The sequence below is a fragment of the Sitophilus oryzae genome, unplaced genomic scaffold (assembly GCF_002938485.1).
Source record: "Sitophilus oryzae breed Bouriz unplaced genomic scaffold, Soryzae_2.0 scaffold_808_pilon_pilon, whole genome shotgun sequence".
Lineage (NCBI taxonomy): Eukaryota > Metazoa > Arthropoda > Insecta > Coleoptera > Curculionidae > Sitophilus > Sitophilus oryzae.
This window is the reverse complement of record NW_022147426.1, coordinates 2,724,082-2,747,402: the sequence shown is the minus strand read 5'-3', so window position 1 is coordinate 2,747,402 and position 23,321 is coordinate 2,724,082. Positions and strand designations below refer to the sequence as shown.

Below are 23,321 nucleotides of genomic sequence, written 5' to 3'. Positions count from 1 at the left end.
CAAAACCTTAGACTTTTTAGGCTCGTAACCAACCGAATTCCTCTTCAAAAAAGCAATAAGTTTTGGAAATTTGTCAATATAAATATCTTCTTTAACACTTAACACTGCTCTCAGCATGGAATATTTCGACCAAATTGACGATGGTTTGAATGTTTGTGACTGTAATTTAAGAATATTTTAATTTAAAAGCCTCTTTTAAATAGGTACCTAGGTACTTACTTTTCGTGGAAATAATTTAGCAATACATCTTCATTTACAACGAATACGCCATTTTGTCTTTCCATTCATTAAAAAACATCATATTCTTTCTGGTAAATGGCACGAGACTTCACAGGAAGTAAATCCAACACGATTTCTTTGGCCTTATTAGCAATATGTTCGGGATTTTGGAACATTTTAAAATTGTTGATGAATTTGTGTGATTTTGTGACAAATTTCGAATGACATGTCAAAATGCGATGAAATAAACAAACTCGTTACTAAGATATGAATTTATAAGCCAACTTTTTCAAACATTATAATTTCAAATATGGAAAATTTGCAAATATGCGTTCTAAAAAACTGTAAAAAGCGTATGACAAAAAATAGTGTATGTAACACGTACCTAAATTATGTTTTTTAGGACTCATCTACTATTTCGGACTCGGCTAACGCCTCGTCCGCAAACAGTAATGATTCGTCCTAAAAAACATCATTTTAGGTACTAGTTACATAAATAGCTATTACGGTATTACTTTAATAATATACTTTCCGAAATGCCACTTACCTCATTATAGTATTCTATTCCTTATATTAAAATAACCATTTACTAGCACCACAACAAAACCACAACCTTATGAAAACATCATTAAGAACACAACTCATTATATAGCGGGGTTACGCTTTTAAAAATACGTTTATTTTGTCGGTATAAACACAACATGCCATTAAGTTTTATTTGTGTTTACTATATATGAATATTTTATCAACATACTCGTATACGATAAAACGATACATATTACATGAAATATCTAACGGTTCTATAAAAATTATAATAATTAGCTTTATTTAAATAAAAAAAAAAACACTGCTCGAAACAAATGCTTCGATGCATATAAATAATTCTAAACTATTTATTTATATCTATGAAATTGAGAACAAAGATAGATTACCATTTCTATAGATGTATTAGTTATTAGAATTACTAATAATTACCTGGAATTTGATATACCGGGTGTCCCAGAAATAAGTATTTTAAGGGGTGGCAGATCTCGATAAAAGAAACATATTTTCTCTTTATCGTTTTTCAAAAAGTCCAAATTAACGGAGTTATTTCACTTTGTAAATTTCGAAAAAAAATGATTTTTTGCTAAAATTTTGAGAACCACTGGATCTTTTCTGGATTTTCTTTCTTGAAAATTTAATCTATAACCTATGTTGCAATATTATCAAGAAATTATGTTTTAACTAAAAACTAAAAAAATTTCCAAAAATTTTTCAAAAAGTTTCGAATTTTCATTTTTTTTTGCGAAAAAAAGTAGTTCAACTATACTACCAGTTAAAATACTTGCACTTATTTCAGGGACACCCTGTATTTAGAAAAAATACCACTACACACAAATATACACTTGATGATGACAGATAACAATTAACAGACATCATGACACATAAAAGTTATCGCATATTTGAATAAAAGTAATTATTACATACTTCTAAACGAAGCATGCATTTTTCTGCCTTTCTCTTCTGAGTTTTTTACGTTAATTAGGGTACGCACTGACATGTAGTCAGTTCAAGCGAGTTAATATAAGGCTATACACTGACAGGCATTTTTTAATCGGCCGACTATTTAGTTGCATATTTGTAACCAATATATTCCTATGGAGCCGCGCTCACATGCAATCAAATAGTCGGCCGATCGGCTCCATAAATATGTATTGTTTTCACTGTTGCAACTAAATAGTCGGCCGAATAAAAATTACAGGTCAACCCGTAAGCTTAATGTTTCGAATTTCCCTTCACATTATCCTAATAATTTAAAAGTGTAAGTCACGGAATGTCTTGTTTTTCAAATTAATCTATTTTTTTAAAAAATATGCGATAATTGTTTTGAGTAGTTTATTACACGCTCCCCCCACCGGTATAAGGTCATACATCATATTATAACCTGTTTAGCCGACCATATCACTGAAAAAAAGGATCTCTCAGTCGAAATGAATATGACTCTGACCCAAAAGATTGGCGCTTTTCAATAGGGCCAAGAACGACGTTTCTTTGCCCAAAGCACTAACTATCTTTTCATAAGCTTTAAAAAATTACTTTAGAGAATAGAAGAATCTATCTGTCCAAAGTACTTCACTCTTGACCCAAAATGAATATGCAAAGAAGTTCTTGCTACAAGAACAATAGTCTCTTTGATTCATGCAAAAATTATTGATTGAAAAGGGACATTTCTTGATTAAAGAGACACTTTTCTTAAACCAATAGCGAATACTATTGACTCAACTAAAATTTATTTTGATCTAAGAGAAGTCTATACATCATATACAGGCATATTACGAGGTATATTATTTTCTGATAAATTTAGGTTTTCCTGGTCTGTAGTAAGTAAAGTGATATTATTTTCCTCGATAGTAGTTATTTCTGCTTCTTCACTCCTTGGTATTTTTTGGGTTGGTTCATCACTCTACAAATTACAAAGAAATGTTACATCACGATTTCAAAGTAAAGCAAATAAATTATTATACTAATTACTAATACGACGACTTGAAATTCTAAAATTTTTGTAATTATTTGCATAAAAAAATCGATACCTATATTCTTATTCTATCTATAGTCACGCATACATTATCTAAACAGGTGCATTAGGAAAATGTCTCTTACCTTCAAATATAGCAAATAAATGCTCTAATTTCCATTTTTTCAGAAACTCCTTTAAAGAATCCATATATCCTAAAATTTGTCCATAAAAAATGACAAATGCATGTTAATAACGATCACTAATTTGTTATACGATATGCGTTTAAAAAGCAAATTATGCAAAATTCCAAGTGAAAAATTCCAAACAACAAAACCCGTGCGTACTATGATGTACGACTGATCGGACTGCCGACTGATTGTATATACCGTCCTTCGTCATCGTCTTTGCGTGTTATTATTTTTATCAAAAGAGTATTTAGCTAATGGAAAAATTACCATGTTTCTTGAATGAAGTACTTCCTAGCGTATTTTTGTTATTATCTTAAAACAAAGTAACTTGCACTTGGTTGAATGAAAATAGATTCAAGAGAAATTTTCGAATTTTTCAAGAGAACCAGTTTTCTTGAGTTAAGAGAGTTTTTCTTCAGGCAAAATATTTTCTTTTACGCTAAAATAAATTCTCTATCTTTTTTATCAGTGTACCAATAGGTATGGTAGACTATTATTAGATCGCAAAAAAAAGTTTTTTAATTTCACTCAAAATGAGTTATTTGGGTCATAAATGACCTAAATACAAAATATTTTCATGGTATCCATCCGTCTGTCCGTCTGTAACACGATAATTCAAAAATCGCTAAACCGATTTTAACCATTTTTTTTTCTTTTTAGCATCTAATTTTTACAATACAAGTCCCCACGAGGCGATGCTCTAGTAAATCCCCATTTAGCATACCATAGGCTCCCCTACTACAATAACGTATCTCGGAATATTGTTCGGCTTAATGAATGACCTTAAAAAGCTTGACCTCCCAGTTTCCATTCATGCGCCAGGAATTGCGGGGATTCAATTAGATAGCACACGTGTTGAAAAATAGTAGACCGTTTTTTTTCCTTGTATGGTTTTAATTAACAAAATTCTGCTTAAACATAAAATTTAATTGAAGAACACAATTAGCAAGTCTAATGAAAAATTAGAAATATGTTTTTCTATAAAAATATTTTTTTGTTTCAGAATAAAAATGTAGTGTATTTCAACCCCAGAAACACGATTATTTTTTTTTTCGCGAAAAAAATAGAAAATTGGGAATTTTTTGAAAAAGTTTTTTAATTGTGAAGAAACATAATCTATACTAATATATAAAATCCTTAAGTGACTGACATACTGATTAATCACGATCCTCTTCAAACCACTCAACGTAAGAAGCTCAATTTTGGCATACATGTCGATTCTAGGGTGTAGAGGTTCGATAAGAAGGGATTTTTCGAAATTCCAGTTCCAAGAGGGTGAAACCACCCCTCAAATATTACAATATTTTTTATTTAAAAAACGGTCAAGTTTCCGAAAAAAACGCTTAAACACGTATATTTTATTTTGTTTTTTTACATATTTTAAGATTTTTTAAAAATGTATACAGGGTGTTTCCAAAAATCTGGTCATTGATTAATCACGATCCTGCTTAAAGCGCTTGACGTAAAAAGCTGATTCTTGGAAAACAGATTGACTTTAGGGTGTAGAGGTTCGATAAGAAGGGATTTTTCGAAACTCGAATTCTAAGAGGATGAAACTATCCCTCAAATATTAAAATATTTTTTATTTAAAAACCGGTGAGTTTTTCGGAAAAACTCTTAAACACGTATATTTTATTTTGTTGTTTTACATATTTTAAGATTTTTTATAAATTTATGTGTTTCATAAAATATGACCATTGAATAATCACGATTCTGCTTAAACTGCTTGACGTTTAAAGCTGATTTTTGGTAAACGGATTGACTGTGGGGTCTAGAGATTCAATAAGGAGGGGTTTCTCGAATCTCAAATTCCAAGAGGGTGAAAACGCCCCTCAAATATTACAATATTTGTTATTTAAAAAACGGTTAGTCTTTCGGGAAAACGCCTGGACAAGCATAATTTATTTGTTTTTTTTTTACATATTTTGAAATTTTTTTAAAAATCATACAGGGTGTTCCAAAAAGTTGGGTAATTTCTAAACCACGATTCTGCTTAAACTGCTTGACGTAAAAAGCTTATTTTTGGCAAACGGATTTTTCGAAAGTCAAATTCTAACGAGATGAAACTACCCCTCAAATATTACCAAGTTATATAATAATATCGCCATATTGTTTTTGCTCATGCTGACATAAATGTGAGAAAATTTTATCCAGTTTGTATTTTAATGGAAATTCTTGCTTTGCTTTATCATCACCATTACAAATGATTAATTCGACGCGAACGAAGTCGCTGGTACACGCTAGTCTCTTCATAATATGATAACATAGGTAGAAGATTATATTTACAAATAAGAAGATCCAGAAAAGATCCAGTGGTTCTGAAAATTTAAATTCTTTTTTTTTAGAATAATTTTTTAAAATATCACGGTTATTTTGGATTTATATGAAAAGCGGCAAAAGGAAAATATGTTTCTTTTATCGAGATCTACCAGCCCTGAAAACAATTGCACTTATTTAAGACCCACCCTGTATATTTATAATGCCTTTTGTCGGTTGATCAGTCCGTTTACAATACATATACAGGGTGTCCGGAAATTAATGCAACAAAATTTGGTCATAGATTCTTGAAAAAAATAGGTGACCCGTATTTTTTATTTTTGGCCAGTGGCCCCCCCTTTTCGGATTTACAGCCCCCTGAATTTTGCCCCAAAAAAGAGTTTTTTTTAATATCTCAGGACCCTGTTGAACGAAAATCACTAAATTTGGTACACGTTGTTTTACCATAAAATTATATTCTTTGATGCTATTAACTTTCTTTTATTTTCATCAGTGGCATCCCTACGGTATTTAAATTAAATATTATTGAAGAAAAATATTCGAAAATATTTTTAATTTTCAGTTAAAAAAAACATAATATGTATACAGTGTGTCAAAAAATAGCGCATCTAATTTTGGTGAATGATTCTACAGATAGAAATAAAACAAAAAGTTCCTATGAACATATGCCCTAAAATTCTTCTCGAAGAAGTTACAGCCCTCGAACCTTATTTAGGTAGTAAATAGTCACAAGTAAGCGTGTATAAAACATACCTATTCCTATTAGTATAACTGACAATTGGATTGATAGCAATACTACAAAATACGTGAAGAACTAAGAACCTAAAATAAATAAAAATAAATCTAAAAAAACAACATAAAACAGTCTTACCTCATAACTAGCTTTTAAGCACTTAATTCACTGTAACAATAATATCACAAATAGTTTTGATCTAATTATATCGAACTGTTTTTCTTATATAGTATGATTTCTTAATCGTATTATTTAATAGTTTAATAGAATAACTAATTTGAATAATATAAATATTTTAATTTTTAAATCTTATTTTTCATGTTAATTTAAGACAGAAGCAATTTAAAAACAAGGATTTTCCAAAATCCAGGAAAATATCTTTAAATGTAAATTTTTGATCTCCATCACCCGTTGTTATAGTTTGTACAGTGCTGTGCAGCATTTTATTTAGTCCCATTTTTTTAATAAGTCATAACTTTAATTTTAAACATAAAAAGAACATAAATCGTACGATTATTACTCTCAAGTTTTATGGCGTTTTATCAAAAATATCGTACGTCAAAAAATATCATAGTTTATTGATATAAAATCATATTGTATATGTATTTTATACCATACGATCGAAAAAAGATGGCGTCAAAGGCAGAAAATGACAACCGATAATAAAATTTGGCGAGTTTAAGATGGCCCGCCTATTTAAAAATAATTATTTTTAAATTCAAGACATTTAGTTTTAAGACCCTCTGTACAGGGTGGCTCCTCTCATACGACGCGGAGACTCCAAGAAGAACGGTAGTTTATATCGAGATGAAATTTTGGCAGTATATGTAGGTTAACTGAAAGCATTTTATAAAAATATATACAGAGTTGTTCACCACATACGACACGGAGTATTGTAGCTAAACGATTAGATTTTTACAAATTGTAAGTTTTGGGTTCGTTGAAGGACTATTAGAGCTACAATTTAAAAATATTTTTACAAGATACAGAGTATCCCAAATAAATAAAAAATATCAAAGTTGTATTTTTTTAAATGGAACACCCTGTATATTATTGCATTTTTAGTTTCTACGATTAAAATAAAGGTAAATCTGATTAAGGTTTATTACACTTAAACCTTACCGTTTTTGAAATATTTTCAATTTTGCGAAATTGCAGTATAAATTTTAAGGCTTCATTTCGCCGAGGATATCAAAGTTTTTAATACTAAATATTTACTGAAGTTTATTTATCGATCAGTTATTGTGTTGCAATAATAAAAATTATACTACCTTATACAGAGTGTCTAAAATTTTATTTTAAATAATTACTAGCTTTAAACGGCAATAACTTATTTACATTAAATAGAACACCCTGTATATTTTATGAGAATCAGATGCACAATTTAATTGTCTATCAAATTGTATTATACCACTTCTTACCTATTCCTTCAAGTTTTCGTAGAAAATGCATTTTCTTATAATTTAGACCTCATTTATCAATATATCTATGGAATATTGACATTTTAGATTGTTTTTAAAACAACAAATGTACAAAATGTACAGGCTAGTAATATTATCGTTTTTAGTAAAACGATAATATTACTAGCCCATTTGTATGCAAAAAGAAAACTATTTAAATCTTTATAAAAGAGTATACCATTAATTAAATATACCACCAGTATTTCCGCCCAAATACTAATTAACTACATACTTAATTGTGTTCGTTAATAAATTATTCTAAATAAATGTGGATTTGAATCAGAAATCAATATAATAATAAGTTATGAAAATGAACGTCTCTGTTGTTATAAATAGGCATTTGTCGAAAAATTAAATATCATTTTTAAGGTGTTACTTTTTACCACACTGTCTAATACTCATACATAATTCAGCTTTTTAGTATTTGGAGCAATTATTATTAATCAACGCAAACAGTCAATTAATGTAGTTTGAATACTGGAATCATATTAATTGGTCCTTTTTAACAAATATTTAAACAGTTTTTTTTAATAAAATAAACGAACTATATCGACAATATTAGTATCTGTACTCTTTAAAAATTTGGTACATCTTTAAAAATAATCTAAAATGTCAGTATTCCATGGGTATATTGATAAATGAGTTCTAAATTACAAGAAAATGCATTTTCTACGGAAACTTGAAGAGATAGGTAAAAAATGGTATAATACAATTTGATAGACAATGAAATTGTGCATCTGATTCTCATAAAATATACAGGGTGTTCCATTTAAATTAAACAAATTATTGCCGTTTAAAGCTAGTAATTATTTAAAATTAATTTTAGACACTCTGTATAAGGTAGTAAAGTTTTTATTATTGCAACACAATAACTGATCAATAAATAAACTTCAGTAAATATTTAGTAATAAAAACTTTGATACCCTCGGAGAAATGAAGCCTTAAAATTTATACTGCAATTTCACAAAATTGAAAATATTTCAAAAACGGTAAGGTTTAAGTGTAATAAACCTTAATGTAATAATATATAGGGTGTTCCATTTAAAAAAATACAACTTTGATATTTTTTATTTATTTGGGACACTCTGTATTATGTAAAAATATTTTTAAATTGTAGCTCTAATAGTCCTTCAACGAATCCAAAACTTACAATTTGTAAAAATCTAGTCGTTTAGCTACAATACTTCGTGTCGTGTGTGGTGAACAACCCTGTAGAGTTATACAGGATGTCCCCCAAAAAACTTACACATCAAGGTTGTATTTTTTGTAATGGAACACCCTATATATTAATTGATTTTCGGATTCTAGAAAAAAAAGGTGAATTTTATCAAAGAATATACCCAAAAATGTAGGATTTTGACATATTTCACATTTCGTGAAAATGAAGAGTCAATTTTAAATTTCGACAACTACCTAAATTTTAGCTAACCTTGTATAGCCTGATATTTAATTACAGTAACCATTGTATGTTAAACCAAATTAAAATTTGACTCGAAATGTTATACAGGGTGAGATAAAATTAATATGGAAAATTAGTCACTTTTAAAAGCAAGTTACTCCTTTATTTTTAACGGAACACCCAGTATATTATTTCGGTGTTCAATGGGGAATTTATATATCTTCAAAATACTATTAAGGTTGCCTACCCCTCAGACAAAGATTTTCCTAGATATTATAATTTTTATGATTTTGCGTCAGTAGATCTTTATTATTTGAAAGAATCTAGGGGGTGGCTGTGATATACCTTTTTGTTAATTTAACAAAAAAAGGATGTAAAGTAAAATACTCAACGGCATTTTGATCTCCTCGATGAGATAAGCGCAATTTTGTTAATAAAGTTAAAATAAAAATAAAATGAATAAATTATTTATTTTAATGTAATTTATTACTAAATTTTATCAAAATTTATCACACTGATGTACAGTGCTACGTACAGCAAATCCCTCCAAAAATAATGGTATTTAAGATAATTACAAAAGGCCTATTTTTTAAAAGTTTTAACATCCTATAACTTGAAAACTATGCATTTCCGCATCTACGTTTGTAGGAACTTTTTTTATATTATTCGATGAAGATCAATGAATACTTATTTAACATTTTGGCAAAGTTAATGGCCGCACATATATGTTAAGTCAGTGGCGCACATATTTTTTTTTAGAAAATTGTATGTGACCACCCATATGCAGTGACAACCCATGTGCACGTCCCTGGTGAATATGTGGACACGTTTTTAGCATTAAAATATGTCGCACTTATAGTAACTTTTACCCTCATAATTTAATTCTTGAAATAACACATGTTCTTTGAAACACCCTATATTTATTATTATATTTTATTATTTATGTCTTTTGGTTAATTTAAAATATATAGAAATATATATTCCTAATGACGTAAACTACAATGAACCCGGCAGAAAAAAACAAACAAAACTTAAAAACAATCTAATTAAAATAAACGTTTTACAATCGTAATAATGATCCTAATTATAACGATTTTGGTAATAATATTTTAATCTAGGATTATACACAACACATATAGGTTAATATGATTACAAAATGGCCTTTTATCTTGTTTGTTTATATTTTAGGAAATTTTCTATATCTGGCCTTTTGATTTTTAAGACTTCTTTTTAAGAACAAATTCAACCATATTTTCATATATTTTTTTTATTTTCTTTCAAACGGTATGAAAATTTAGAAAAGTATGAACATGTATAACCATTTTAGAACAAGGAAAAATGTTTATGGAGAATGCATTTTTTCTTAAAATGTCAATAATAAAAAAGTTTTTCCTCTTGTAAAGACAATCCGGGGACATACTGTATGTTATCATATATTATCAAGATATTATGTTTATTAATTGAAAATAAAAAAAAAAGAATTTCGAAAAATACAATTTTTTTTCGATCGAAATATACCATCTCTAAAAATATGTGCATGTATGTAAGACTCATCCTGTATAGGAAACCGTTTATACAGGGTGGAAACCGTTTACCAAGGTTCGACATCAGACGTATCAACGAATGGTCGTCGTCTCGGCGCACTCAGTGATAAGGTGTTCTGGTGTCTCCCCATTTTCCCCACAAAATCTGCATTCGCCGTTGTTTCTCAGTTTCAGCCTACTGAGCTGTTCGTTGAGGAGACAGTGTCCTGTTAGAAACCCCGTGACAATCCGAAGATTGTTTTTACTTAAATCAAGGAAAACCTTTGATTTTTCTCGGCCATAAGTTCTAAGGAACTTTTTCTCGAGTGTCTTAGACTGTTGGAGGACACCCATTCCAAGTTACGGATGGAGTCTTCCAGATTCTTCAGTTCCGCTTTCAGTTGGTTCCCATTTGGAATACAGAACGGTCCTGGTCCAGTTAGTGGAGTCCTCCTTTTCTAGCTAGATCATTTGCTTTTTCTTTGCCTTCTATCCCTTGGTGAGCCGGCACCCAGAGTAGGAGGACTTTATTTTCTTTGCCTAATTTGTTGAGCTTCTCTAGGCATTCTTTGACCAACTTCGAATTGATGGTTACTGAGTTGATCGCGTTAAGTGCTGCTTGACTATCGGATAGGATGGCAATTTCCTGTTTTCGATAGTTCCTATCTAAGATAAATTGTACGCATCTTTCGATAGCGCAAATTTCTGCCTGAAGGATACTGGGGTAGGTGCCCATTGGTTCGGAGTATTCAGTTTTCGGCCCAAATACTCCTATCCCTGTCCCTGCTTTGGTTTTGGAAGCATCAGTATACCACGTGATGGTATGGTCTTTTATATGCTGAGTAAGCGTTTCTTTCTTCCAATCCTTTTTATTACTCAATACTACAGTGAGGTGTTTCTCAAAGTTGTAAATTCTTGGTATGTCATCCACTGGGAGTTGGAGAAGTGGAATTTTCTTTTTGAGGGTGTTCCAAGCCCCTGACCTGAAAATTCTCCCAGTACTGTTTCCGTCAATGACCATTCTAATCATTGTCGCATTGGCATAACTACCGACGACAATATGCAGTGGTGTTAGGTCTAGAATGACCTCCATTGCTGCTGTTGGACATGTTCTCATGGCACCTGTGATGCAGATACATGCCAGTCTCTGTACTTTGCACAGGGTTTGCCTTGCTGTACGTTGCTCTAGTTTTGTATACCAAGCAACTGCTCCATAAGTAATCATGGGTCTTACTATCATGGTATACATCCAGCGCAAAATGTTAGGGGCGCAGCCCCACCTATTTCCCGCCAGTCTTCTGCATATCATGAGAGCCTTTGTGGCTTTGCTGGTAATGTTCTTAATATGCCTGTTCCAGAGAAGTTTACTATCCAGGGTTATTCCCAGATATTTCACTTCCTGTGATGGCAGTATTTCCTTTCCATCTAGATGGATTCTTTTCAAGTTTTTCAAACTTCGCTTTCTGGTGAATGGCACTACTGCGGTTTTATCTGAGTTAATACTCAGCCCGACAGTCCTGCACCATCTCTCAGCGATGCGGAATCCTCTTTGGATAATATCACACAGGGTGCCTTCATGTTTCCCCTGTGCAATGATGACTATGTCATCTGCGTACCCTATGCAGTGTATTCCCGCTAGAGTTAATTCTTCCAGTAGTTCATCCACTACCAAGCTCCACAGTAGGGGGGAGGTCACTCCACCTTGTGGAGTTCCTTGCGTTGTTTTAACAACTACAGTTTTGGTACCTATCTCAGCCTCTGCTGTTCGTGTTGAGAGCATTTCCCAAAACCAGCGAATTATCGTACTGTTCACCCCTCTTGTTTCAAGAGATCGCTTGACCACCTTGTGAGGTATATTGTCAAACGCCCCTGCAATGTCCAAGAAGGCACAAAGTGCTGTTTCTTTGCTATCCAGGCTTGCCCGTATTAGCTCAGTTAACTGGTACAGAGCAGTTTCTGTGGATCTACCCGCTCTATATACATGCTGACTATCGTTCAGTGGTTTAACCTGTAGATGATTTACTCTAATATGGTTGTCCACTACTTTCTCCATCGTTTTTAATATGAACGATGTGAGACGAATAGGCCTAAATAATTTGGGGTTAGCCCAGTCAGTTTTGCCTGACTATATATGACAGGATAGAGTGACAAATGAGGAGGTACTCAGGCGGATGGGCAAAGATAAAGAGCTCCTATCAACAGTGAAGATAAGGAAGTTAGAGTACGTCGATTGCATCATGAGGGGTGATCGATACGAGGTGCTCAGACTGGTCATCGAGGGCAAAATTGAGGGCAGGGGATCAGTGGGAAGAAGGCAAAACTCCTGGCTTAGGGATCTGCGTCGTTGGTTCGTAAGAACATCAATTGAAATTTTCAGAGGTGCGGTTTCACCAGAGAAATAGAAGGGATAGAGAATGAGCGTCAACATGCGCAAAAGGTCTAATCAAGTTGGGCGCCATATTCCAGGTCTTCGTGTCATTTTGTATATAGGTGGTAATCTAAAGTAATCAAATATCAATTTGCTGTTTTCAACCATACGGGGGGCAATTTAAATTTAGTGAAATTCTATCATTTATTAAGGTTAGTTAACATTAATATGATTTATTTAATTATCAGTTTCAAAACTGCGTACAATATTGGTATATAATACACTAAATATACGAATATTCTGACAAAAGACGCTACGGACAGATGACCTTTTCGTCGTAAAACACTCGAAATGATATTAAATAAGTATTTACAATATTTCATGTTTACTTGTACTGAATTACGCGTTTCAATTTAAAATTTTTGCAAATTTGGTAAAAATTGTTCTAAACAACTTTTTGTTCAAGTTGTATATTCATAAAAAACATTTGGTTCATAATTATTTTTGATGATTACCTACCTTGTATTTTTAATATAAACCTAGAAAAAATATGTTTTTGTTTTATTTTTTTTATTCGTCCCTTCAAATTATGTTTCAAAAACTGTTACATAACATGTCCTCTAACAAATATTTTCATAATACATAAACATCATTGATTTTATTAAGGGTATTATTATTAGTATTTATCCTGGTTTTTGTCGACAATAAAAACTCAATCTTGTAATAGAACATCAATTTTATATTTCGTAAAATTATTTTGATACAAATTCGATTTGTCAAAATTCAAGTCATTAATATATTGATAAACAACCCAAATTATTCCTAAATATTTTATTATAAACAAAAACTGTTACCGGTAAGTTTGTAAAACACATTATGGTTTGTCGTAATACTAGAAAAAATCATTTATTTTTTGCACAAAAGAAGCTTGTCGATCCTTATTTGTCCATAACAAAATTCTGTATGTACATATACCTAATTTATTATTAAGAAAATTAGATTATATGATCTCAGAATTTTAAGAAATTTTTTTTTAAGATAAAATAGTTTCTTCTCAACTGTAATATTGTCAACTTTGGCCTGTATTTTATCTATTTAAAAACATGGGATTGACAATCCCCTTACTAAAATACATACTGGAAGGTACCGATTAAGTTTCATTGCATCAAATACCTTTACTATAAATCCTGGCTCACAACTCACAATTTAAGGCCATTGCAAAATGCTTTTGAACTTCATCATAGATTTTACAAGAATAAAAGTGTAATATTGAAACAAAGTAACACTGTAAGCTTCATGACTAATAGTCTCATTTTTAACACTCTTTAAATATCATCTCGTTAACAATTATGAATATTATATGATTTTTCTCAGTGATTTGTGGCACAGATACAAATTAATATATGCCCCATAACAGTTTTTAAATAAGAAACTTCTGCCTACAGATTTAATTTTCTTATGGCATAATACCCTTTCTTCCTGTATAAATCTTGCCATTTTTTCAGTCCAATGTTCCTTGTTTTTACAGTTGTAGGAATACTAAAAATGTTGACTATAGAACTCGATACTATGTTTGAAAAAGCCTTCATACCTGTAACTGTGCATAAATCTAATTAACTGAATTCTCCTCCTCTTGACACTCTGAACACGGCTGCTGCTAATGTTAGAAATATTTAGCACAAAACTACAACTACCTACAACAAACTTTACAATAAAAATGTTAAATTTTCGCTGTTCGATTAAAATACCCTATCTTGTTTTCTTTTCCTCCAAATAATCTTCTTGTCAAGTAAGGACCAATCTTATTTGACATATTTCTGGTACACTTGAACTTTTGCTTTCATGGACACTATAAGAGTGCACTGTTTTACAGAAGCACGAACATTGATTCCAAGTATCTTCTTCCTCCACACGTAATAAAAACATCCTCCTTAAATGGCCACATCATACACTTATTTTGACCATTCCCAATTACAATCACGATTTTTACAAATCGCCTTTAGGAAAACTAAAATAAAACAGTTTTGGATCATCTGAAAACACGATTATGTTGTATAAACTTACACATGAAAACTAATCATTTTTCCCGGCGTATTAGCTTTCTTAGAATGACTATGACAATATACAACAAGCCTTTTTGAATTAGTGTTTAGAATAATTGAGATAATAATAAATTTTAACTAGATAACAACACAAACGAAAAAAAAAAACAAAACAAACAGATGTCAATTAAAGAGGGGAAGTGACAGCGAGACCTGGAAGATGTCCATCTTGCCGTCGACAAAAATTTGGATGCGCACTCGTCGAAGCTCATTCTCCCACTTCCATATCTCTGGGTTTCACGCACCATCATGGCCAGTTGGATCGCCAACCTCCGAAGGGAGATGGCGGCCTAAGAAGAAGAAGATTTGATTTTGAAGTCAATATGACTCCTACTTACTTACTACCTACTTACTAGAGGGCGCCACCTACATATTTGTAACTAGTTTGAAGAGTAATAACTTTTAAAAATAACGTAAAAAATGCCTCTTGGTAAAAATCGCTACGAGTAATGATTCTCGAGATATTTGGAATCGAAATTACCAATACCTGCCATCATTGACAGAAATTAAACATGTTGACTAAATAAATTATTAGACTGAAATCAGTTCGGACTTCCCTGTATATTTCGTAAAACATGGGTATAGTTATTTGTGTTAGCATAAATGATTGATTTTTTTGCGGGATGAGCTAGGATCGAACTGGTTTGTCCAATTTTAGGAATATCGTACAAAAGAGATTCCAGAAACGGGTCCCATGAATTATTGAACAATCTGAACATCTGGCCCGCATACTTAGAATTGATATCTGTTTTGCTGAAACTATGGCCAGTATTAGAGATGGGCAAAAATTTAGAAGCAATCAATCCAAGACGATCATCTTTAAAAGTGACAAATGAAAAGTCAATTCTAAGTTTTTTAATATATATATTTATATTTCTTCCATTTTTCTTGTTAACCACGCCAATGGGTGTCAAGTCTATAAAAGTATTTTCGTGCATTTCTAAGGTTTTATTCTGTTGACCATGGGCAAGGTGGTTTGGCTTGTTTGTTTGTCAGAGAAAAATAAGGGTCTTGTCAATAAACCTTTCCCGGCCTGGATATGTTGACGCCCTAATTTATGTATTTGCTTTGTTCTATAAATCCACATTTTTACTTTTATATTCTATGTATAATCAGTTACTTCAGAAAACAAAAAAAATAATTAATAATGCTTCATACCTTTGCAGCAATTTTTGTATATTTTGACTCTGAAAAAAAAAGTCAGATGACGCTCACACTAATCCACTTATTTCACTAAAAAAAGTTTCTAATATTTTTTTAGTTAACTATGGATGGATTTATACAGGGTTCGACATAGTACGTGGGGCATCTGTAGCTGCTAGAATAAAAAACTTGGGGATTTTGTTTAAGTACAAACCTAAAGTATGTGCTAGGATGTACTCGTATTTTAGGAAAATATTTTAACTTCTCTAGGGTGACTCAAAAAAGTGTGAGGGATCAGGATGATTTTTTTAAATGGAACACCCTGTATATTATTGCATTTTTGGCTTCCTTTCAGATCACTTTACATATTCCTAAGATATGAGTAAATATATTTCGATAGTTTCAGAGATATACAATAAATAAATAAAAAAATATTAAAAATACAAGAACTGTCCTATCAAAACTATATTAGGTATTTACTTTAGATGGTCTTTACTTTGCTATAAATATCGTAATATTGAATCATACCAGATTTTCAAAATTCTACGTCAAACTTTCTAAAATATAAAATAATTTCTCTTCGTTTTTTAAATGGGACACCCTGTGTATTATGTTTTCAATAGATGGAGAATTAAAAAATGAACATGTCTTGTATTTAGAGTATTTCAAAATTTTAACGGTTTCGCAGATATTCGCGAATTTCATATGGCATTTTGCACAGTAAAGTTTTATCAAAGCCACCCAGTGAATTTTCTCTCGTATTTTACCATATGAAATAATACTGCGTGTATCTGCGAACCCATTAAAAATTATGAAATACTTTAAATACAAAAAATGTTCATTTTTTAACTCTCCATCTAATAAAAAAATAATATACAGGATGTTCCATTAAAAAAAACAAAGAAACATTATTTTATGTTTCAGACAGTTTGGCGTAGAATGTTGAATACCCTGTATGATTTAAGATTACGATATTTCTAACAAAGTAAGTATATAGATATACCATCTAAAGTAAGTACCTAATATAGTTCTGAAAAAACTTTAATTCGCTGGCTATATTTCTGGAAGTTTTGTAGAAATAAAAATTACATACTTCAATTTACGGTTTGTTTAAAAAAAGATGATCATTTACGAAAACTTTACAGAGATTGCCTTGCAAATTGTATTGTTTCGAGGCGCAGAAGAGGCAATATTTATAAGAAGAAGCCAGAAATTTATCAGATTAAATTTTTAAAGCACGAAAATGGAAGAGCCCCGAAAAACTCCTAAATATATAAAATCTTCAAGCAGGCGTTCGAGTTTCCCAACTTTCCCGATACTACTTTCCAACATCGCAACGCAACATGAAAAATTCAACGCGTGGAATTACATGGACAAACTTGGTTCTAGACGATATACAGAGTGTCCTAATATTCGTTTTTTCAAAAGTTTTTTTTAATTTCACTCAAAATGAGTTATTTGGGTCATATATTTGGTCTGTCTGTCTGTCTGTCTGTCTGTCTGTCTGTCTGTCTGTCTGTCTGTCTGTCTGTCTGTCTGTCTGTCTGTCTGTCTGTCTGTCTGTCTGTCTGTCTGTCTGTCTGTCTGTCTGTCTGTCTGTCTGTCTGTCTGTCTGTCTGTCTGTCTGTCTGTCTGTCTGTCTGTCTGTCTGTCTGTCTGTCTGTCTGTCTGTCTGTCTGTCTGTCTGTCTGTCTGTCTGTCTGTCTGTCTGTCTGTCTGTCTGTCTGTCTGTCTGTCTGTCTGTCTGTCTGTCTGTCTGTCTGTCTGTCTGTCTGTCTGTCTGTCTCTGTCTGTCTGTCTGTCTGTCTGTCTGTCTGTCTGTCTGTCTGTCTGTCTGTCTGTCTGTCTGTCTGTCTGTCTGTCTGTCTGTCTGTCTCGTCTGTCTGTCTGTCTGTCTGTCTGTCTGTCTGTCTGTCTGTCTGTCTGTCTGTCTGTCTGTCTGTCTGTCTGTCTGTCTGTCTGTCTGTCTGTCTGTCTGTCTGTCTGTCTGTCTGTCTGTCTGTCTGTCTGTCTGTCTGTCTGTCTGTCTGTCTGTCTGTCTGTCTGTCTGTCTGTCTGTTGTCTGTCTGTCTGTCTGTCTGTCTGTCTGTCTTCTGTCTGTCTGTCTGTCTGTCTGTCTGTCTGTCTGTCTGTCTGTCTGTCTGTCTGTCTGTCTGTCTGTCTGTCTGTCTGTCTGTCTGTGTCTGTCTGTCTGTCTCTGTCTGTCTGTCTGTCTGTCTGTCTGTCTGTCTGTCTGTCTGTCTCGTCTGTCTGTCTGTCTGTCTGTCTGTCTGTCTGTCTGTCTGTCTGTCTGTCTGTCTGTCTGTCTGTCTGTCTGTCTGTCTGTCTGTCTGTCTGTCTGTCTGTCTGTCTGTCTGTCTGTCTGTCTGTCTGTCTGTCTGTCTGTCTGTCTGTCTGTCTGTCTGTCTGTCTGTCTGTCTGTCTGTCTGTCTGTCTGTCTGTCTGTCTGTCTGTCTGTCTGTCTGTCTGTCTGTCTGTCTGTCTGTCTGTCTGTCTGTCTGTCTGTCTGTCTGTCTGTCTGTCTGTCTGTCTGTCTGTCTGTCTGTCTGTCTGTCTGTCTGTCTGTCCCAATTTTAACCAAATTTGGCACAAATATACTGTGGCACCCGAGAATCTGGCCATTAGTTTTTGGTGGGGGTGGGGGGTTGGTAAGAGGATATGGAAGGGGGTTAAAAATTTTAAAAAATTTTAACACCAAAATTACAGTAGCTAGCGAAACGCGGTTTTTAATTTAAGATTAGGAATAATATTTGCAACAATATTTGTAATAACATCAAAATCAGTCAAAGTCGCAGTTTTTGAGAAAAAAAATTGGAAAAATTCCTTTACTTTGAAACTAAAAGAACTGTCTATCAACTTTTTATTGCCATATTTTAGTATGGGCGGCTATACGTGCCTTCCATACGCGCCAATTTTTTTGTATTGGGCTTATTATACAAAGTTAATTGAATTGACAACTTTAAAACACACCCTGTTCAATAATTTTGTGAGTAACTTTTTCTAAAACATTATTTTTCGATCATAACCATGTCTCCTGGGCATTTTGTTTTTTTCCTTATGTCAATACATGCCTTGGTTAATTTTTTAAGAGCGAAATGAACTTGCAACCAACAATTTGCAATTTTTTCAACTATCATTACTTTATAATGTTATTTATTAATATCACGAGGTGGCTTTAGTGGTTGTTGTCTTAATATCATATCGACACTGATTAGAATTCTATATTAAAATTTAAAAAACGTTAAAAAGTAACAATACAAGTTTGATTTTAAGAAAGATTAGTAACACTAACAGAACTAGAGATATTAAAAAAAAGTGACTGTAATAACTAAGTGTACAAACAATCAGAAAACTTGAAAAACATACTCTAATACTTTGTATTGCCTTCCCCGGACGCTATAACTGTCTGTAGACATCGGTCCACACTGTTAATGAGGCTGCAAATATATTGCGTTATGTTTTCCCAGTCTTCTTCAAGGACCAACCGAATATTTACAATTTCGGCCATCTTCAATCGTACGCAACAATAATCACCAAAGCTACCTCGTCATTATGAAGAATAACATCAAAAAGTAACGATAATTGTAAAAAATTGCAAAATATTTGTGGCAAGTTCATTTTGCTCTTAATTAAAAAAACTTTATTATTAAAAGCTCTTATTAAAAATTAACGAAGGCATGTTTTGTCATGAGTCAAAAACAAAATATTCAGGAGACATGGTTCTGATCGAAAAATAATATTTCAGGAAAATTTGCTCACAAAATTATTGCACAAGGTGTTTTAAAGAGAGAGTTAAAAACAACTCTCTTCGATTAACCCTGTATAATGAGCCAAATACTAAAGTTTATAATAAACTGAGTTTACGAATTAAAGTTCATATATTTATATACAGTTTGCTAATAAATCAAGGAAATATGGCTAAAAATTAAAAAATTGACATTTTCAACTTAACCAAAAATATTTCCCATGCGTTTTTTTTTTGAAACTGAGTATATAATAAATTTTTACCAAAAAAAAATAAGTCGTCGTTAAAGTTGCAGTACATATTTCTGCTAGAATTTATATGGGGTTCAGGGTAGTTTTCGCCCTCCTTGTATCCTTTCTGGTTTTTTGTGAAAATCGTAAAATATCTTAAAAAAAGTTATTGTCTGGTGTGAAGATTTATACGCCACATAAAATATACAAGTATGGTGTTAAAGGAACAACCAGGAAATTCGAGTGTTTTTAGGATAATTGGAAATACTAAAGCCACTCGTATTTCGTTTATTGGATAGCGTGAAAAAAAACCGTTCTATTCTTTTATCTCTTTATTCGCCACTTAGCCCAAATTGAACGCTTCAAAAGAATCCACAAAATCGCTATCTGTGAAAGCCAGATTCACAGCACAATAAATATTTGACAGCAAATCAATAAATATATTATTATACCAAGTTAAGAAAACTGTCTATGTCTGTGTAATATCAATAATATTTTTTTTCAAATGGAAACCTTTTTTTATCACTAGTGAAAAGTTTTTTTAATTCGTTACTTTTCGATTATTCATGTTCCTATACCTAAAATAAATTGTTTTTAAGTTATTTAAGATTTAGTTTTAAAGCGTAAATTTTTTCTGGTTTTTTAAACTGTAGTGGCAACCCAGCTACGTCGAAACACCGGTTCCCATTAGAACACCGAAGTTAAGCGACGTAAGGCAATACTAGTGGATGGACGGGTGACCGGTTCGAAACTCTGTATCGTGCTCTGTTGTCCAAGGCAAAAGTGTAAAATCTTTTGACACACACTGCTCATTCACGCCGGTTCGAGGCCGGATGAGATCGGATATCTCGTGAGTAAGAGTCGATTTAGACACTTGCCAAGTCGGTAGGCCATTGAGCATGATATGGCCGAGGACCGCGGTTCGGATTCCGCGTAAACAAAGTAGGCCCCCTCCAGATTAGCCCTGGCAGCAAAAAGGAGACGTTAACTGAAATCTTTACTTTACTTTACTTTACTTTTAAACAGTAGCCTATAACAATATATCTGGCCATGTCATATTGCGACATTTTGTTAAAAAATCAGTATGTCCTCGATCGTCATTTCCAAGCTAACTTTTCATAGGCGTGTTTCTGGGGTTGAACTGTAGTGGCTACCAGTTAAAATACTTGCACTTATTTCTGGGACACACTGTATATGCTAATAGTTAACACTGGTTAAATAATATAATGAGGAAGCATTTACTTTACCTTTAATAACATTCTTTTGTCTCAATAACCAAAATAATATCAATGCGTCTCGAGCTGTAATCTAAAATCTATTACCTAACACCTATCATCTTTTTTCGTTATCTGATTTTGCTCTCCCTAGTTTGCAAATCAGGAATTATTTATGTATACAGAGTGTCTTAAAATTAATAGGCGGTTCATCTCAATACATTGTCGCTGTTGCATCTACTGCTATTCCCATTAGCATTTATGATAATTAGTATTTCAATATAACTTTTTAACAGAGTGAACGATTTTTAAAAATAGGCAACTCATAATTTATCATTCTACCAACCAGCTGTATTACACATAAATGTATAATTACAAACTATACATATTTACGTATATGTGCTATGGAACCTCTTATCGTTAACCGTTATAAAACATTTTAGTACGTTATAATGATTAATATCCATAACACACCGAAACATTTATTAATGATAAACAAATTTCAGACGCATAAACATAGACAGATACTCCTGATTAAACTGTAAACATTTTGAAATATATGAACTGTAAATTTTTATTAGCGAGCTTTTCCTTAAGCCATGGCAATTTGTTTCGTTTTTAAAATAGAAAATATTAAAAAGTTTCCAGTGCATTATTCCGTATAGTACGTATATTTTTATAATTTATTGGGACTTTTAAGTTAATAAATCACTATTTGTTTGACTATACCGAGTAGAAAGTTTATGAAATTTTATATTAAAAAAAATCGCAGTTCTTTAAATTTTTAAAAGGGTCGACGATGGACATTAATGATCAGGAAGATGAGTCAGGTTTCTGTGTTGTGTTTTTTATACTTTAACAGATATGTTTATACCGGGTGTTCCCAATAGATCTGTAAAATTATTTATTACATTAAGATTAAATAAATCTTATTTTTACGTGAGGAATCTCCGCACGGGGAAATGGCACATGTTTTTTGAAACACCCTCTATATTATTTATTATGAATAAATAATAAAATTGTCATTTTCCATGAAGAAAAGTTTTATCGGTCATTTTACAAAAGATATTTGATAGTACTTTTTGATTACATTATATATGTCACACACAAACCAGCATTATGCAAATTTTTTAATCACCAAATATTGTTTATTATAATTTATTTTAAAGGATCATATTTTGCTAACTGAAAGAAAAAATAAGATATATAAGAAAAACTCAAAATCTCCACTAATTGCTCTGATTAAGAAACGTTTGCCGAGTTGTTCTTTGGTGTAGTTTTCTTTTTTTATTTAAACAGTTTAATTAGTGAAGAAGTAAATACGAAAATATTTTCTCTGGATTATCTTAAGGGCTAATTAAAAAATATAATTAACCGTAAACATCTTTACTCGGTATCTTAACGTTATTCTCTTCATGTCTTGTTTTCTCTAAGAAAATTACTTTGAGAATACTATATTTTTTGTAAAGTAATTACATGGATGCAAAATTTTTAAGAACTAAAACACTATCGGACATTTATATACCAGTACATTTAAAAAGAAACAAAGTCCGCAAAAAACGAAGAAAAATTATTTTATATTTTAAAAAGTTTGGTGTGGAATTTTGAACACCCTATGTAATTTAAGAATACGATATTTAATTCAACAGTGCTTTTAATGAAGTGTGCTTTCCATAAAATGAATAAAATGAAAAATATACGAAATAATATACATGTACTGATTTCTTTCGAAAATCGACAACTATGAAACTATGATCCCTTCTTGGACACAAACGGTACATTGTGAAATAAGAAATTGTAGAGAGAAACAAGCCCTATAACATAGGATACAACATTGTATTTAACATTACAGACCATCTAGAGACCATCCGGCTCGAAGGACCAATGTTACGGGCGAGAAATATAGGGGCTCGGCTCAATAGGGTGAGTTAATGTATAAGGATAGTGGGCACTCACATTTATTCCCGTTCTGGACTCGTACTGGGTGATTTTGGTAAAAAACACTGTAGAATAGCGCGCGCTCGTGGTGTACACACTGCGTACTCGGCCGATCTTGTCTCACTGCTTCTCGCTGAGTACGTACACCCACTTAGGTTTGTTTAGGGTAAAGGATGGGAGGAAGGGATAGAATCCAACATACCGCCCACCAAAAAAACCTAATAAAGATTTGATTTCAAGACAGTTCTTGTATTTTCAATAATTTTTTTCAAAAGGCTGAAA

General features: G+C 32.1%; 2 protein-coding genes across 6 annotated transcripts in view; one reads left to right on the top strand and one right to left on the bottom strand.

Annotated features, from left to right (window-relative positions):
* LOC115888890 (ankyrin repeat and death domain-containing protein 1A-like) overlaps nt 1–23,321 on the top strand; it is a 148,798-nt gene that overhangs the window by 78,667 nt on the left and 46,810 nt on the right. The gene's annotated exons all lie outside the window — the stretch shown is intronic.
* Nucleotides 1–23,321, bottom strand: part of LOC115888891 (regucalcin-like) — an 81,986-nt gene that overhangs the window by 47,231 nt on the left and 11,434 nt on the right. Inside the window, exons 1-2 of one of the 4 annotated variants that reach the window (XM_030908761.1) lie at nt 6,056–6,166; nt 5,938–6,006 (exon numbers count right to left, since the gene is read on the bottom strand). The exons of 1 other annotated variant lie outside the window; for it this stretch is intronic. In XM_030908761.1, the coding sequence (XP_030764621.1) occupies nt 5,938–6,006; nt 6,056–6,060 (74 nt within the window). In that variant the 5' untranslated portion in view covers nt 6,061–6,166. Of the gene's footprint in view, nt 1–766; nt 898–5,937; nt 6,007–6,055; nt 6,167–23,057; nt 23,078–23,321 lie in introns of those variants that run through there. 2 more of the 4 variants (XM_030908763.1, XM_030908762.1) reach the window with 2 other exon arrangements.